The following is a 17,482-nucleotide window of genomic DNA, read 5'->3' on the forward strand; positions in this document are numbered from 1 at the left end:
CCAGCCTTTCGCTGATCTAGTTTGCTACCTTGTTGTGCACCTATTGAAGGCCCTGGACAAAGTCGTAGAGTGCCTCATTGACTTCATCAGCCCGCTCAATATGGAGAAAATGGCCAGCATCCACAGTTCTAATCTGCATTCCCGGAGCGTATGGCAGCGTGGAACGTAACTGCTCTGACGGAATACCGACCGAATCCCTTTCGGCCGCGATGAACAGACTAGGCTGCTCAATGACTCCCGACATCGATCGAATCTCTGCGCAGCATTAGATCATGTGAAACAACAAAGCGGGCATCTGGAATCCGTCTTACCGTCCTCGTCAGCCGAGTTGACACCCCGCAGGTAAGATTTGTACCACTTCAGATTTGCCTCAACGCCTCCCTGGGCGCGAACGATGGATTTCCATTGCTTCCGAGTCGAATTGGTGATGAATTCATTGCCGTATTCCGCTCTTCTATCAGCTGCGAGCCATTCTTGAAGTGCACCAACCGGGTTGAAATTCTCCGCCATTACTTTCGGTGCATTGAACGAGTACGCGAGAGAGTATAGAGAATCCAACTGTACTATTGTAAGTTTGAGCTCATGATCGGTAATAATGTTGAACGTACGTGTGCATCCAAAAGGACGTGCGCGTCATCTTCATCGAAGAAGTACCAGTACCCGAGAATGGGGTAGCCGAATGTTGCTTGAGAGATGTTGTTGTAAGCTTCGACGAAGGTTTGGTTGACGTCTGTGCCGGGGGAGTTGTAGCCAATATCCAGAAATGCAAGAGCTGAGAGGTACTGAGACTGGTACGTGTGAAAGCGCGAGAGTACATAAGCTCCGCTAAGGCACGTTAGTCTAGCGGTCTAGAAACAAGATAACATGTGGCATTATCGGACTTACAGGTCATGCGACACCGCGATGACCTTGTCGAGACCTTCGCAGTCGAGCAGTTCAGCAATGTCAGAGGCCATTGTCTTCAGACTATAAGCTTCCAGCTCGACGGGCTTGTCTGTACCACCGGTACCTAGAAGGTCTGGGGCTATGATGCCGTAGCCGCGCCTCGTAAAGTATTCGATCTGGTTTACCCAACCATACGAAGTATCTGGGAAGCCGTGAAGGAACAAGAAGTATGGCTTTTCCTTGTCGAATGGGGGATTAATGGCGTAGCGGTATGTCATTCCGGAAACAGGAAGCTTGACGTTCTTCATCATGCGCACATAGCTGGTGTTTGCAACATCCGACTAATGCAAGTCAGCGTGTCAGTATCATTTGAGAAAGCTTGGTGCTGGTAAACTTACGGTATCAAGACCCACGTTGAACTGACATGTCAGATTCTGATCGAGTGTGAGTATTGTCCTTCCAAAAACGTATTGCTTTGAACCCGTACCTGTGCGCGGCTTTGTTGTGATGGTACTGCCCCTGACGCAAGTATCAGACTACTCGTCAGGAGAAGAGCTTTGAGAACAGCGATCATAGCTATGGTCGAGATGGTAGGAGATGTGTCTGGTTCTGAAAAGCGTTGTTGTGGCGGAGCCGAGTGCTGGTATCTGAGGGTTCTGCAAAAGTAGCCATCTTATACGAGGCGCAAGCTGGTGCGCAGGAACTGTTACTACTGTTGGTGGATCAGTATGATATTAGCAATGCTTCCATGGCGGAAAACTATTATCCCGGCCGTGTTCGGCACGAGTGTTGTTACGGCCGAGTGCTGCTCAGGTCCCCCCGATAACTTCTCTACACCTAAACCAGGCTTAATTCGATCTACGTATTTGTTTATTCCGTTCTACTCAATTCTAGCTATATTGGGCCATGCGTGGAGGACCTGAAGTGGAACTGATAGCGCGCTAGGAGAAACTGGCGATAGCTGACGTGGTTGTTGCTTCATGGTCGCTGTCAGGCAGGGCCATGCGCGGCGCGGGGCTAAGCAACAAGCGGCGCTCACAGCTGCCCCACCTGCACCGTCTGCGTTAGCCTCGTACACCATTAGCTCAACCTCTCTGGCTATGCGAACACGTTATGTGCTGGAATACTTGTTTGGCGGTGAAATTGAATCAACATTCTTGGGTCGCAATGGTAGTAAGAGCTTCAAGGCTGACGGTAAGGTGTTGTCGTTTTCACGTGCTGCCGTCTCGGTCTTTTACTACAGCTCCGCCCTTTAACCGTAGCTACCACCGCCCCGCCTATCAGCCTCATCGTCAATCTTGTCAATTATTGCGCAATGATGCCAAGTCGCAGGCTCTGCTACGCGATAACAGTCAGACCTGATATATAGTACGTCGGGGTAATGTCGTCTTGAGAAAGATGATTGAGGTAATGCTAGAAAAGATGAAGTTGACCAGTCTTCTTCTCGCTACCGCTACATGCTTGGCATACCTTGCTCCACTTGCCAGAGCGGCGAACGAAGCAATTTCCCATGCGGGTGCTGCCCAGGACGCCACATCATTTGCAATCCAGGTACCTGACGAACTACAAACAACATGCTGCATCTCGCTTAACGCTAGTCCAGTATGCATATCCAATATCTCAATGGCAACAAGCTGTGACGAACATCTTGGATGCTGTCGATAGACCAAATACTCTATGGCCGTATCATACACTTTCCGGCCCTCTAAATCGCACGATAGTCGGCCCGAATGCAGACACGCTGTATATCTGGGTGGCTATCGACTTATCGCATGAAGACCTCGTCTTAACCATTCCCAATATCAGCGATGGAAGAAACTGGATATGGCCCTTCTATGACATGTAAGCTTCATTGAAGAATGACAGTGTATGACAGAGACTGACTGATCCCAGTTATGGCAACAATTTTGCTGGGCTATCAATCAACGAGAACTCACCACCGGGGGACTATTTGATTAGACGTGCAGACGATGCTCTCGTTCAACCAGGGATTGAATACACTACTCCGACCGAATCATCCCGCTACGAAGGCGTGATATCTTATGCTACAACCTATGGTATAATGCTTGGTCGTATACTCGTCCGTCAAAACACCACGGAAGATATTGCGACTATACGCAGCTATCAAGATCAGACATTCCTCAAAACAACTCTTCGCAATATATCTCAGCCTTTCACAGCACAAGCACCTAGACTGTCGCGCGATCTCATTGACACTTCGAACGCCACCGACAGAGTCACGGGCTACCTAGAACTGCTGGCCAAGATTGGGCAGTTCAACCAACCTGACGTAATCTCAGACCGGTACCAAGTAGCGTCCAAACTTGGGCTTGCTGGCATCGCAGATGGGATCTACTCTCCACCTCGCACGGTCAACCTGACTGCCGCGATTATTGCAGCGAACGCCAGTATCTCAGCAGCTTACTCCCAAAACCTAATCGATGTCGGCAACAACTGGGTAATCCCCAAAGTAAATTGCCAAGGCATCTTCGGCGTTGAATACGGCTGTCGTGCATACCGCGCACTCCGCGGTTATCTGGGCCTGGTACAGTCCGAAAACCTCTTCATCACAAACAAATCCGACAATTTGATTTTGAGCCCGACGTCGGCCTTTCTCTTCACCTTCTTTGGCAAGCCCCCGATCAAGTCGACCGGGTTCTGGAGTTTGACCGTGTATGGAGCGGACCAGTATCTAGTGCCCAATGAGCTGGGTAGATACGTCATCGGCGACCGAAGCACGCAGCTGAAGTACGAGGATGGAGGCTTAGTGTATGGTGATGATGGAACGAATCCCACGAACGAGACTCCGGATGGGAGATTTCAGGTCCTACTGCAACCTGCTGATATTCCACCACCGGATAACTGGACTAGCAAGTGAGTTTCCCACCATGCAAATCGATCCATGCGACAAGACATGGGCTGACTAGAGACTTTTGGTACAGCTGGCTTCCTGCCCCAGCGGGTGGTGGTAAGCTTCTGTACTCAGTACGGTTCTACTCACCAGCAGAGGCCTTCACTAATGGCGAATACGTGTTTCCAACTGTTGAAACCATTGATGCAATTGGGGTTTGAAGATCCTTTGTCCTTGCAGTTGACTGTTCGGGGATAACACTTGTGGGAACGTTGTTTCCAGCATCTCCAATGACAATGTGGGCTTGCAAATATACAGAGTGAAACCTGTTATCGTAACACGTCAGTAATGGTAATACGCATAAAGACAACCGAATACTCCGCTTTGAGAAAACCTTATAAAACACTAGCTCTTATATTAATCTAAGGATATACAACTGATGTATAGCCCGTAAAAGGGCAGGCGTCAACAGAACTCCAATTACATACCCCATAGAGTCAAAACTATGAGCAAAATAGCGGTCAAGAAGACTAAAAGGTAGAAATACAAACAACAGTAAAATAGCACAGTAACCGATTATTGCATCAAAGTTTCGAACATTCTGCCAGCCTAACACTACCCCTTCTTCTAGTGAGAGCTGCTGAACCTTGCGTAATTTGGTCCACCTCAACAAGACGTAGTACAGAAGAGCAAGGAAATGATACCACCTTAACGTTATGGACGGTCTTTGGACATGGTTTTCCCTTGGTGATGAGGATGTGAGGTACGCTAAAAGCATCGGCGTTGGTTCATACATAGCATCGAGGAGGTTTGAGCCCCCGAATAGCAGATGAAATGTCCAGTAAGGGACGCGAGTGATGCGGTATCCAGTTGATTGAAGGACCGCGATAGCTTGTTCAGTGATCTCATAGAGAACGATCCAGGTATCTGGACCATGATAAAAGATTTCGATCATTGTGACTTTTCGGCCTTGAATGAGCTGTGGTACCGTTCGAAGAGCTACTGTACCACAAGATAGATGGTGAACTCGTTGCAGAGTTGACAAATCTTTATAGACCCATGCATTGAAGATCTGTTCGATATCGGAGCTGTCATCAAGGGAAACAGGCAGAATCCGGGCATCCCAAATGCAGTCACGAAAGATCCTGTCCTTGTGGAAGAATGTCATGAACAGGTAGCGACGAGTTGTTCCCGAGCTGAGCAGCACAAGGGTTCGGTTGACCGGGTCTTGCGGGGAGCCTGGATGTCGATTTCCTTCAAAGGTACGCGATCCACGAGGCCATGAACCCGAGGGGAATATTTGTGATACTTCGAGGCCTTTCGGTAGCGCGCTCAGAATACAGGTATTGTCCTTCAGGTAGTTTGGCGAGTAGTCAAGAAGCGGCTTCATGCTGATGTACATTGGCTGCACTTTTGCAAGAAGCAAATCGGTAAAAGGAACGAACTGTAGTTCGCCACCTCGCCTCTGATATAGGTGGTTGTTGCCCGTCTGCTTTACCGAAAGTGCCAAACTACCGAATGTGTCATACCGGCGTCTGCAATTGAGGACCGCGAGGAGTTCGCCCTCACTGCCTCCTCTGATGAGTGGTAGACTGATCTTGAGGCCTTTATTTGTTATGAAATACGGCTTCATCGGACCTGGTTGAATGCTTCGTATGACATTGTCACAAGCGGCAAATGCAGCTGGCGAATGGGCGAAAAAGCTGCCATTATCAATTTCAGCAGACGGTGAAGTCCAAGCCAATATTGACTGATCATCCGAGTGCTTCACGATCTCTTCTTGTAGCCTCTGGAAGGCTTTTGCACCTTCGCCGTAAAGTAGAGGCATGTTGATGTCGAAGATTCCGAGCAAGCTATAAGCCCTGTCTTCTTTTCGTTTTGTCCTCCTTTTTGAGGCCCACGACATTCTTTCAGCAATGCTCGCTTGCTTAAGTAAGGAGATATCTGAGCCAAGGAAGTCTTTGTTGATGTTCGTGATCTCGCTGATCTTTTCTGCTAGCTCCTCTTTCGTCCCGATCTTGTTCCACTCGGCGTCGTAGAACTCAAGTCTCCGGGGTGCTAGTAGCTCTTGAAGTGTCCAACCTCGCGTGAACCATTTTGATTTGGTGAATGCAGTATCCTTTTCAGCCTCATCAATGCCTGCACAGACATCATCTAGGTAGACGTAACAGACTTGAGAGTTGCAGTACCAACGCCACATGGAGTTAATCGACTCGGAAAGCTCTGCACTGCTACTTTTGTCGATGCAACAGGTATCAATCCAGAAGAGCTGGTGGTTATCCAGCTTTGCTTGTTCTCCGCAGCCAAGGATTTTTGCGTATCCTCTCTTGTGCCTGTATGTGTGCTCTATCACATCTTTGAAGTTGACCTCTTCATGGTCTTCCCCCCATCTATGCGAAAGTATTGCGTACGGCTCAGTCTTTTCCGGATGGTCTTCAAGGCTAACGTCTCCATCTTCATTCATCCGTAATAGACGCATGATGTCGATATAACCTTGCTGTCAGTACTTCAGGTAGCATTTAAGAAAATGAACAATCGAATGCAAAGGGAAGATTAGTGGTGAAAGTGATGTTATGCGAAGAAGAACAGGAGATGACATCCAACGTGGTTGTCGCTTTATGACGCGGGGCGGTGATGAACGCAGTCAGCTAGGGCTGTGCAGGGAGGCTAGGCAACAGCCGGCGCCCACGGCTGCCCGCCTGAACGCCACCAGCTCAACCATTGGGAACCTTGCCTCTCCGCCTCCACAAAACTAACACCTAGCTTTAAGAACTATCTGCGCAATAGCTTTTCCCGGGGCATGTCAACTTTGGGAAGAACTGAATACCCTGGGGTCTACACTTTCATCGCTTGATCTCGTATTCTCGCGGGAATGTGAGAATCTTCGGTATTATAGGAAGGAATTTGCCCGTATCGCTAGCATTCCTGCAACGTATTCAGACTAGCGTTTTTCAAGTAAAGCCGAAGTGGCCTCCAGCTATTTATTCACCTCAAGTCCCCCTCCTCACCACACTCGACCACATCCACAAATCATCATCTCTTAGAGTTGGTACCGCATCTAACCCTCGATCTGCGCCTACAATGCCGCTCCTCGCCTCTATTACCGTCTTTCTACTAGCTGCCCTCCATGTCTACATCATGGCCTTGGAGATGTTCCTGTGGACCTCACCAGCAGGGTTGAAAGCGTTTGCACTCAAGCCTGACTTTGCGGCCAAAACCAAGACCATGGCCGCCAACCAAGGCCTGTACAACGGATTTCTGGCAGCTGGCCTCTTGTGGTCTCTGGTCCACCCCAGCGCCGTGTTTGCGCCCCAAATCGCTCTGTTCTTCGCGGGTTGTGTATTTGTGGCAGGTGTTTATGGAGGGTGTACGGCAAATACCAAGATTTTCTTTATCCAGGGTCTCCCTGGAGCTCTCTGTCTTGCTGCGGTAGTCTTTGCGTAGGCGACCCTACCCTAGCTATGCCTATCAACAAGTCTAAGACAAAATAAATTAAGTGATACGTCTAGCTGTGTGATGTGCTTATCTGTGAGGTACGTTGCTACGTTGCGAGGACCAAGCTAGCACAGTTCAGCATCCATTTGTCGGCGTACTCTTCTGGCCTGACAATGATGGGTCATGTTGGAACGGCTGGCCATGATGATGACATGCAAAGGCGAAGAACACTACGCGAACGAACATGACAGATCTCTAGAGAGCTACGGTATATTGCCGTGCATGACAGATGTGAAGGTATTTTCTATCGTCATGTAATCTAGTGTATGCTATGAGAGCCGCAATGAACCCGGCATCAGTTCCACTTCAGCGCACCAAACGTCATTACCTTGTTTCCAATATCGTGTACAGCTAGCACATTCCTGTGGAAGTTGGCTCCGAGGATATACGGCAGGTCGCCACCCCAGGGCGGAGTAGATGGTTCCATGAAACCCACTATGCATGTCTGCTTCTCCTCGTCGATCACGCCAAGGGTTCCGTCGACGAGAACGTCTGATGAGGCGTAAGGAAGGTCCGTTCCGTTGACGCGAATGGCGACAGAAGGTATCTTCGCATTGCACGAAGCCACCCAAAGCCCGTCATCCTGACTGAAGGAAGCTGGGGGGTCGAAGGCTGCGGCGATTGTGGATACAAGGGCCTTCGGGGCCATGGTGTAAGCCGTACCGGTGTCCAGGATCGTGAATCTTTCTTGACTGTCTCCGTAATGAGTGCCCGCGGAGGTGCCTGGGGCCCAGGCGATGAACTTTCCGTTGACCACAAATCCGTCCGGTCGGATGACATAGTGGACATACTCGTTCTCCAGTTGGTAGTGATCAAACGTCTCTTTGAGGATTGGCGTGTTAGCGTAGGCACCCGTGAGCGGCAACGACGATGACGATGGCGCTCCTCCTATCGTAAGGAAACCTGTAGCTGACAAGTCCGCATCGTCTTTGCCCCTCTTACCGAGTACGACCGAGAAGATGGGCTTTGCCACCAAGCCTTGGTCATAGGCGGTCTCCAGCCATGGTTTGACGAAGATAGGCTTTTTTCCGCCGTCTTGGGACGGATCCGCGCCCTCGAAGATGGCGGTGGTGGCACCGAGTCCCCAGCCTACTCTCGTTAACAAACACTCAAAACATACAAAATGCGTTACGTACCCATAAGTCCACTAGTCAGATTGCCTGCGCTCAGCCAGTAGGTTCTATCCACGAACGACATCTTCTGATTCTTGACTGTCACACCACCAAAGCCGACGTCTTCGAGACCCACAATGCCAGTCGCAAACTCCCCTCCGCCATATGTCACGTTAAAGTTCTGGTTCGCGATTTGGCCGCCAGAAAAGCTTTTGGGGCCGAATTTTGGAAATCCGCAAGTGGGCTGAGATCTACAACGAGGAAAGTTCAATATCAGATTCAAGGTACCAGATGAGAGTTGGGTAATGCGTTGGACTTACTGTTGCGTGCCGTTTACGTCTACACACACGAAATCGGCCTTTGGTACCCAAAAACTGCTGCTTCCAGTGTCGATCAAAACCTGAAGCGTCTCCGTGCCAATGGTCACGTCAATCGCGTATTGCGCTCCGTCATAGATGGTGCGTAATGGTCCACCGCTTTGGCGTTTCGCAAGTTGTCTGCCAGCGCCGGAACGCAGCCTTAGGGGGACCGTTGAGTCGACGACAGGAATACCACGCTCTTGGAGTGCTAGAGCATGCACGTCGGATAGGGAAGCTACATCGCGACGCGAGAGTGGTTGTGCTGGCGAGCTGGATGCAAAGGCAGAAAGGAATGCGACTGCCGCAAAAGCTACCTGTTGGTTTTTGCGCGTCTGCATTGTCGAGCTAGGCGATGAATCCAAGGTTCGATGTGTAAAACAAAGTTTACAAAGAAGAAAGAGCGAACGAGAGGAACAATCAATACAACCTTCCCCCTGGCTCGGTGTGTAAGCTTGGAAACGGTCCGTAGACAATACCGAAGAGAGACTTAATCTTACCGCCGGTGAGCACGGTCGACATAACACCGAGATTAGCGCCGTGACGCCATCATTCGTATTGGCTGATACGAATAGAAATCCCGAAAGAGAGATGGGCCGAACATGGTATGTATTGTTCGATCTTGAGGCTCGAATCTGCGTCCACTCAGCCCTATGCGAGCATTGCACTGAGGGCGCTATCGTATGTTTTGCTTTTGCTTCTTGTTGCTCTCTTTTTGCTCATCATCACAACACCTTCGGAGTTCTCACGAATGCGATGCGCTACACAACATGCCGCTTTACGGAGGGTAAAGCGATTCAATTTTAACCGGATTCACTTCCGGTGTACGTCACCATCACCGTCAGAGCTGAACCATCAGCATTGCAAGTGTCCAGATAACCTTGATCAATGCAAAACCGTCACTTTTCTTCCCCCCGTAGCTTCCTAGAGCACGAATGCTTCCAACTACTGTTCTGCGTCCTCCTTCATGAATGGTACCACTTCATCAACCGTGCCAAAGCCAGCCCTTCGCACCACAGAAACGCTGTCCTCGAAGCGTTCCGTTCCAGACGCAGTTTGCACACCTGACTGCGAACTATCATCATCCTGCGCACTAACAAGCCCATCACGCCCGCTCAGAAGCGTGTCAGTCTCCTTAACTTCATCCCCACTAAGATCAACGAGTTCTCCAAACCTAACCTCCATCCCACGCAGCTCTTCCGAAACGTTTTCGTATCCACCTAGCGTGCCAGAGCCTCTCGTGATTGCTGCTTCGAGTGAACCGCGTCCAGTAGTCGTCATAAGAAGCTGCATGAAACCTCCACTGATAGCCGAAACGCCATGGTTTTGGACGTAGAGAGCTATGAGTCCTAGCACTAGGATTGGTATTGCTAGGGCGAGTGAGAGACCGTACGGTAGGAAGAAAGCGAGTTTGTTCTCGAAGCGGTAGACGTTGAAAGTGCGGGTCTCCGTTCCGTTGACAGTGTCGAAGCGCTCGTTTAGGGCCAGTGCTGAGATGGTAGTGTTGATGAGGAGCTCGTTGGCCATGTCGGGATCAAATGCTGGACAGTAATAAGTTTTCCCGCTTTCATGAAGTCGTTGCTCAAAAACACTAAGTGGCCAGATCTCACTTGGTTCAGAAATGTCTTTCTCAAAGGGCTCCCCGTCGAGCACGCATGTTTCCACGACTTTACCATCTCTAGTTGTGTAAGACTTTGAATTGTTCGACATGCTGGGATACTCAAATGTGCTCCCTATGGCAGTGGTTCCAGACCGATCGAGGTTCTGTGCGTAATATTGGTAAATCAATATAGTGTCTGAAAGCTGAGACCATTGCTCAAAACTTCCGTTGAAGCTGTCGAAATCTTTCTCATATTCCGGTACAGATTCCTCGTCCCCAATCACATAAGAGATATGCTGTGCTCCGCCAGCGTGTGATATGGTGACGTAATATCGCACTATCTTGGGCTGACACACTGTTTCGGTTATAGGTACAATGACATGTATGCCAGAGCCCGGAAAACTGAAGTTTTGTCCGAATGCAGGAAACGAATCATCTATAATGGGCTTCCAACTGTCTTTGTCCAAACATGGCCAATACCGTGGCTTTTCTTCATAGTGGCCGACACGGTGGGTGATCGATTTATTCCCAGGGAAATGGCCCCAAAATCCGTTGTTTTTCACCTCGCAACTGGGTTCAGAGTGCTCTATCTGCCAAACCATCTCCGGATGATCGGAAGGAAATTCGTTTAAGCCTATTTGCGTAATTGTGCTTTCCATGGTGCGGTTCGTAGTCTCGCAATCTAGTGTGGTGCCCAGAAAATTAAGTTCATACGATGTGTTCTCTCTGCTTGATTGCTTCAGCCTCGATATCTCGCCTACGATGAGGTTTGAGCGTATGATATAATCCATACCAGGGGTTATCCTGTGGGGAAATCAGCATACACCAGATATAACCTTAGCAACGCTGTGGTTTGGTCGGAACGATATGGACTGACCTTTCTGAATAACAACTTTCTAGCAACGACGGATCCTGTACCGCTTCCGGGAATGTCGGAGGATTCGAATGGTATACACCGTCTGTGGTGTAATCACATTGTATGAAGGCTATAACATTGAAGTCCGCAATGTCTTGGAAAGTCCTGTGATGAAAGACGGACACATTGAAGCTTTGATCGATTGGAGCCGGTTGTAGTCCGACAACTAGAGTGCCTGGAGGGTACAATGTTGCAAGAGGTACAAGCCAGCAAAACATAGCTACAGCGACAAGCATTGGCGTTTTGAAGTACAAGTGGTAGTTGAAAAGACGGAGCGGGTTTGTCTGCACTTGAAAAAGGTCTTCGATCAGGCTGATCTACGCATTGTAAGCTTCCATCCCGCTAGCCAGACTGAGAAGCATCGTACCTTGAGCGCACGCTTCCTGAACGTTGCCCAAAGGTATTGCGTATAGCATGTCCCAATGCTTGCTACTAATGCAGCACGAAACGCGGTAACTAGTACTAGCGATACCGTAGTAGCGTAGGCTTGTGGGATCGTAGTGGTCTTTGCGGAGGGCATAGAGCCTGGGAAGATGATACGACCATCGAGATATGCGAAAAGGCAGTAGTGCGTTGCTGCACAAATGAACGCTGGTTAGATGCTGTTAGCATGAAAAACCATTAGATGTACAACGCTACTTATCATACTTACATATGAAGTAGAAGCCTAGTATTGTGACAGGCGTTATCCATGTCCATTTCCACCTCGGGCGTCCACCAAGCAGAGAGACAGGCGAATGCTCAATGAAACTTCTAGTGTGGTCGGAAGAAGCTGGCCTTTCCGACGACTCCAACGCTGCGTATGAGAGTGAAGATGGATTGGGAGCCGAGATTGAGTCGAGACTTGATCGAAGCACTGGGCTCACGTTGAAGCCTGAGCAGCGGGACTCAATTTGCGATCTCGTCGCAGCCTCGTTTGGTTCATGAGGCTCATTTCTTTCGATTACGTGTCCGCTCACTGGGATCTCCTGGGACGAAGAGTCCGTATACTGGTCCATTGTTTACGGTAGATTGATATCTCGGTATCTCTAGTCGCTTCGAAGATAGCTGCTGAGGTGGGAAGGGAAGATTTAGGACGGATTGCAGAGGTTCTCTCAAGGCTGAATCTGGTATCAGACACAGCGGCGCAGCAGGTAATCCGGCTGATTTGGGGGCCTGCCAACGATTCGGCCCCACCATTCCTGTAAGTGAGATGATGTCAGCGCTGCGGTTGTACTCTCTATTACTACCATATTATTCGGTCCACTCTGTCGTTCCTGAGTAAAGAGACCGTCATGCCATGTCTCGGTGTCGATCAAAAGTATTGCGGAATGCGTTCTTACTTGAGTGGGTACCCCTCAAATGCGATACGTGCACGTCTTGCCAGAACTCTACAACAGGCTAGAGTTCCATGAACCTGTCATCGTAAAATCTCCGTGGCTTGTCTTCTATTCTGCTATACGAGCAGAGAGCGAAGGCGGCAGGAAGGCAACGGTTTCATGGGGTTCGGTAGGTTTTTGCAACACTGTACGACGGAAAAGAGACAGGCTATAAGCGAAGGGAGGCTGGGACTCGAACGGCGGTGCGGGTATAGTATGGATGACGTGTGTATATGTCGCAATCACAGGCGATAGCTGTGTATGTATGGAAGAGTTCGACCGCCATTCAGTCGCATGACTGCCAAATGCAATCTCCTGGCAGCGATTTGGTTGCGCGAAGAGAAGGAGCAGTACGCAAGCGAACGTGGCAACGTGTAAAGCGCCACATGTTGTCGATGGCTACTTCAAATTAGCTGGATGAGTCGAGTTCTGGTGGGCGCAGTGCTTTTGCGGCACATGGTGTGTAGAGGGCGGCACATGGTGCGTAGAGGAGCAGGCACACAGGGAACAACGACGCGGGCGTCGAGCAGATGTCGTTAGCGCATAATTGGACCCTGCCCAGCCCCGCGCTTTTCCAGGGGCCTTGGAGATGGCCAGCCCACACTCCAGCAGCCTCGCATATACACATACTACCAGCAGCCACAGTCGTCGCTTGCGCGCTCTCTCAAAGTCAAAATTATCCTTGATACCGAATTATCCCGTCGCGAATGAGCCACCCACGAGTTCCGAATCCACACTACACCGTCTACCTTGAAAGCCTCTTGAACAAGGGCTATCGCAACCGAAAGAACCCGATCAGATGGAACACCCGGCAGCAGCAGAACTGGGTTGGTCTATCGCGGCAGAAATGAAATCGTAGCCTTTCAACACAGCCTTCCACCCTTCCGATTCGGGATTGCTACTGAGGTCGCAGATATGCGGCGCACCCTCGACGATAGCAAGGCCAGGGAACACATCTTTCATTACGAGCGCCTCGCACGTGCCTTGCGACTGCTCCCCATGGGATCAAGTCATCGCTCGTGCCATGAATAAGGAAGGTCGGCGTCTTGTATTGGCCTCTTACAATCTGTGCGCGTGGGCTGGCTCAGATGATATCCTCTAATGCAGGCTGTGGGAGAAATGCATCACTCTAGAAAGATGCACACACCTTATACAAGGAAAAGACTGAGCAGGCCTAGAGCCTACATCAACGTTAGGCCACCTACAAAGTAGGTTTCTACGTTAATGTAGGCTGCAGACCTGTTTAGCTTTTTCCTAGGATGACGTGCACAACATGAAATGTATCAAGAGCTCGCACATTTGTATACACTCCGGAGAAAGCCCAGCTAAGTACTAAGGACTAATTACTATCAACGATACTGTAAGATACTACAATAGTATGGCGAGTGCGAGTGATGCTGGATTTGGGACCTTCGCCGCTGCTATGCTATGGTTGAGTGGGTACAAGTACTATGGAAGTCAGAGAGAGTACCATGGAAGTAGGGGCCAGTACCATAGAAGTGCAGCTACTAGCAACCCTAAACCTCCGAAAAGATTCTGTTAACCTACACCAAACTTCAGAACATCAACACAAACAGAAAATCAGCAACGCAAACAACATGAAGTGGACGAAAGAAATCATCCGCGCGCGAAACACCCTCCTCAGAAAGCATTATGCGCAATTCGACGGTCTTCTTGAAGATGGACCGGAGTGGAATACGCTAGCCCGTTCCGGAACAGTATGGGACAAGATCTACCAGATACGAAATGCAGCACCCTGGAGAGATGCGCAACACCAAATGCGTCGAGAGCTTGCATACTTGGATACGCTGCGAAAAGATTTCCAGCTAAGAGCTCAGGACACATCACCATCAAAGATCTTGCAAGATACTACAATGTTTTGTAGTAACGTACTTGCCAATTTTTCTTGGAGAAGCTGCGCCATAGAACACAACAGCCTATCGCTAGCGACCGCAAAGAATGTCGAAGCGGCCATACCATTGCAAAAAGACGGTGGAAGCGCGTTGCTCAACGCGATGAATTTACGGCTTCCATCCTCGAGCGAGTTGATGAAACTCGACAACGGCGAGGAGTCCAAGGAGATAGAGTATCTCGAACTGCGCAACAACATTGTTGCACTACAGGCTGTACTATCGAGTACCTATATCGAGCGAGCATCAACCCCAGAGAACCTCCTAGAGGACATACGGATGATATCAAGGATACTGTTTCGGGGCATGCAAATGCCGTTCAAGGCTGGCTTAATCCGCCACATGCCAGTCCAGGTTCAGTCGAACCCAAAGGCCATATTCCCTTATCCAGGCGAAGTGGAAGCGAATCTGGAGCGGTGGTCAAAGTTCGCTGCGCACGACCAAGAGGACATACATCCTCTGATAAAGGGTGTATGGGACATTCTGTACTACGTCAGCGTCCACCCGTTCCCAGATGGCAACGGCCGAACATCACGTCTCTTGTTCGCTACACACGTCGCCAGTCATGGCATGATCCCTACTATATGCACCGACGGGCTCTCAACAGAGCAGTACCTTAAGAATGTGTACAGCGCCATGACAAAAAATCCGCTCCCGTGGTGCAAGGATGTGATCCTCGCGCAAATCGACGTGCTGGAGAAACAACGGTGATATCAACCCGCTTAGTATCAAAAGGAGGACATGAGACGTCGAGGCCAAGTCAGATAATGCTTAGCATACCTATGCAACCAGACTGCGACACGGCATACTCGAGGATCCATCTGAGGAAGGTGCCGTTCTTAGGAGGGTGGCGTCCACCGACTGAACAGGGTACTGCCCTCTTGATGGCAGACCTTGTTATGCGGAAGGCTTTGGCAACACCCCAAAAAGGGAGCTGGTTTGGCGAGATGCCGCTTGATAATCGCACAACGCGCGACGTGCCTACTCAATGATCGAACAGTACATATAGGCACTGGGAAAATATACGCTTCTTGAGCTTTTCGAGGGATGTGTATCATGTTGCTGCTGTTCATGCTCTGAGTTATAGCTGTGCGTTGTTACTGTATCGCCACATGATCAATTCACCGCGAACCTTCCCCGCGTCTCACCCGCTCTATGCCACGCGTCTACGTGCATCTGTCCCACTGCAACCCTCTCATACGCGTCGCCTACCGAGCGAACGAGCATGACGTTGTAAGTACACCACTCTGCATCGCGGAAAGCTTGATCGTACACCTCTTCGTCTGAGAAATAACCATTTTCCGAGAGATGAGAGATGACTGACCCGTTCTTCGTGAGACTGTTGTTCGACTTCCAAGCCGAAAGCGTGAGGAGCTTCAGTCTGTCACTGGCTATATCAGACGCGTTTTCTTGCGAAAAGCCTATGAGCATGCCACAGCGACGCTTATTGCTGTCGAAGACGTAGCATGAGTCTTCGGTGATGGGGCTAGATGTGCTCTGGAATGGGTCAAAAAGCCCTTTTGGGGCCTTGGACAGTTCGAACGCTTTTAGAGAGACGCTCATACATTCGAAGACAATCGTAGCTGGCTGGGCGAGCTGATGTTTGGCGAGCGGCTTGAACAACGAGCTTATCGGCCTATGCCCTGGGCGCACGAGGTCTACGTACCGGACTCGCCCGATCCAGCCCGACCAGCTCCAGCTTGGCTGCTGTGAGGCAGTCAATCTTCGCTCGATGGTGGTAACAGGAGTCCAAAGTAATGCGAGATCCAGAAGGGGAGTCGGGAGGCCGCCGACAAACGGCCAATCAAACATGCGAGTTAGCATAGTCTGGATGCCGGTGAAAGCATTGATGATATCGTCCGGGTACCCCATTTTCTTTGCCGTGTATTCTGCGATGATTTCTTCGTACCAACGAAACTCGTCCAGTGGACTATATGTGCCAGCACTAGTAGTTTTCGATTTGAGTTCTACGCTTGTCGTGCGCATCTTGTCCAGGGTATAGAAGCTGGTGTCATCGCTGATATATCTGTCTTCGCATACAAGCTGCTTCTTGCAGTGAAAGTACACCTGTTCGTCGAGGAAGTATATGCTCCGATTCGAGAGTGATCGTTCTTGGAATGTCCAGGCGCGCGTGTTGTAGATACAATCGACGTCTACACCATCGTAGGTGTGGTTTGCCAACATGTTCTCCAAGGATGATCTCTCCACCATGTGTAGTCCAGGGGTGACGAAGGTTGCGGTGGTGTTGCGGGCCGTAGGCGGAATGCCAGGTAGGCCGGCGTCGGCGGAGTCTCCGTTTAGAGCCACTACCGTGGCCATAGCGCAGCTGTAAATTGCGCACATCTGGGCGAGGGCGCTCGCTTTGTTGGCAGCGTCATCTTGGATGATGCACTGGATTTCGTGAGTGGGTGCCCCAATCTATGATGCTGAATTCACCTACCATCGTATCAACCCACAAATATCGCTCACCCAGGCTCTTCACAAAGGTCATTGCGTCCCTGATGGTTCGAGTCAAAGGCTGCTTGGAGAGAGTTCCGGGTTGGCGCAACTGGTCGTAATTCTCCATCAGGGTCAGGAACTGGTTCGACGCGCCCCAAACGTAACTCAAGGCGAAATACCGATCCTTGAAGTTCCCAACCGCGAGACGATCATCGATAGCATCCAGAAGTAAAAGCGGTCCAGTATCAGTAACTGATGTTTGGTGTTCATTGCAGGCATGGCCGTGATCCTTTTCGCAGTCATCAAGCCAACTCTTGATCAATTCCACATCCGCCCAGTGATGCCTTACTGTCCGACTATACTCTGATTTTTGAACCTTGAAGTCGTTCAATGCCGCCTCATACCCCTGCAAATCCAGGTCATCATCATGCAGAAACACACACGTTGTCAGCCCGTTGAAGTCCCCAGCATACTTCTGCGCATCAACCGATGGACTTTGACCTCTTCCTTGTCGTCTCCGGAAGTCTCGGGCGCGAAGAACATGACGGCAACAGTCGCAA

General features: G+C 50.0%; 6 protein-coding genes across 6 annotated transcripts; 2 read left to right on the top strand and 4 right to left on the bottom strand.

Moving 5' to 3' along the window:
- Positions 1-40: 40 nt before the first annotated feature.
- On the bottom strand, positions 41-1,459 carry J4E78_005859 (uncharacterized protein; the record flags this gene model as incomplete). Its single annotated transcript, XM_049366474.1, has 6 exons — positions 41-255; positions 312-558; positions 609-825; positions 886-1,226; positions 1,284-1,319; positions 1,373-1,459. The coding sequence occupies 6 exons, from the start codon at positions 1,457-1,459 to the stop codon at positions 41-43; spliced, it is 1,143 nt and encodes a 380-aa protein (XP_049222200.1).
- An 848-nt stretch (positions 1,460-2,307) lies between these two features.
- J4E78_005860 (uncharacterized protein) lies at positions 2,308-3,957 on the top strand (the record flags this gene model as incomplete). The annotated part of the gene is made up of 4 exons (XM_049366475.1): positions 2,308-2,436; positions 2,489-2,727; positions 2,779-3,759; positions 3,828-3,957. The coding sequence occupies 4 exons, from the start codon at positions 2,308-2,310 to the stop codon at positions 3,955-3,957; spliced, it is 1,479 nt and encodes a 492-aa protein (XP_049222201.1).
- Positions 3,958-7,526: 3,569 nt separating this feature from the next.
- Positions 7,527-8,428, bottom strand: J4E78_005861 (uncharacterized protein; the record flags this gene model as incomplete). The annotated part of the gene is made up of 2 exons (XM_049366476.1): positions 7,527-8,320; positions 8,368-8,428. 2 exons carry the CDS (start codon positions 8,426-8,428, stop codon positions 7,527-7,529), a joined length of 855 nt encoding a protein of 284 aa, XP_049222202.1.
- Positions 8,429-9,644: 1,216 nt separating this feature from the next.
- J4E78_005862 (uncharacterized protein) lies at positions 9,645-10,356 on the bottom strand (the record flags this gene model as incomplete). The annotated part of the gene is made up of 2 exons (XM_049366477.1): positions 9,645-10,240; positions 10,353-10,356. The coding sequence occupies 2 exons, from the start codon at positions 10,354-10,356 to the stop codon at positions 9,645-9,647; spliced, it is 600 nt and encodes a 199-aa protein (XP_049222203.1).
- A 3,815-nt stretch (positions 10,357-14,171) lies between these two features.
- J4E78_005863 (uncharacterized protein) lies at positions 14,172-15,194 on the top strand (the record flags this gene model as incomplete). Its single annotated transcript, XM_049366478.1, has 1 exon — positions 14,172-15,194. The coding sequence occupies one exon, from the start codon at positions 14,172-14,174 to the stop codon at positions 15,192-15,194; it is 1,023 nt and encodes a 340-aa protein (XP_049222204.1).
- Positions 15,195-15,564: 370 nt separating this feature from the next.
- On the bottom strand, positions 15,565-17,465 carry J4E78_005864 (uncharacterized protein; the record flags this gene model as incomplete). Its single annotated transcript, XM_049366479.1, has 4 exons — positions 15,565-15,583; positions 15,685-16,874; positions 16,924-17,270; positions 17,396-17,465. 4 exons carry the CDS (start codon positions 17,463-17,465, stop codon positions 15,565-15,567), a joined length of 1,626 nt encoding a protein of 541 aa, XP_049222205.1.
- Between the last annotated feature and the right edge of the window lie 17 nt (positions 17,466-17,482).

The sequence above is a fragment of the Alternaria triticimaculans genome (genome assembly GCF_023758025.1).
Source record: "Alternaria triticimaculans strain BMP 0046 chromosome Unknown scaffold_7, whole genome shotgun sequence".
Lineage (NCBI taxonomy): Eukaryota > Fungi > Ascomycota > Dothideomycetes > Pleosporales > Pleosporaceae > Alternaria > Alternaria triticimaculans.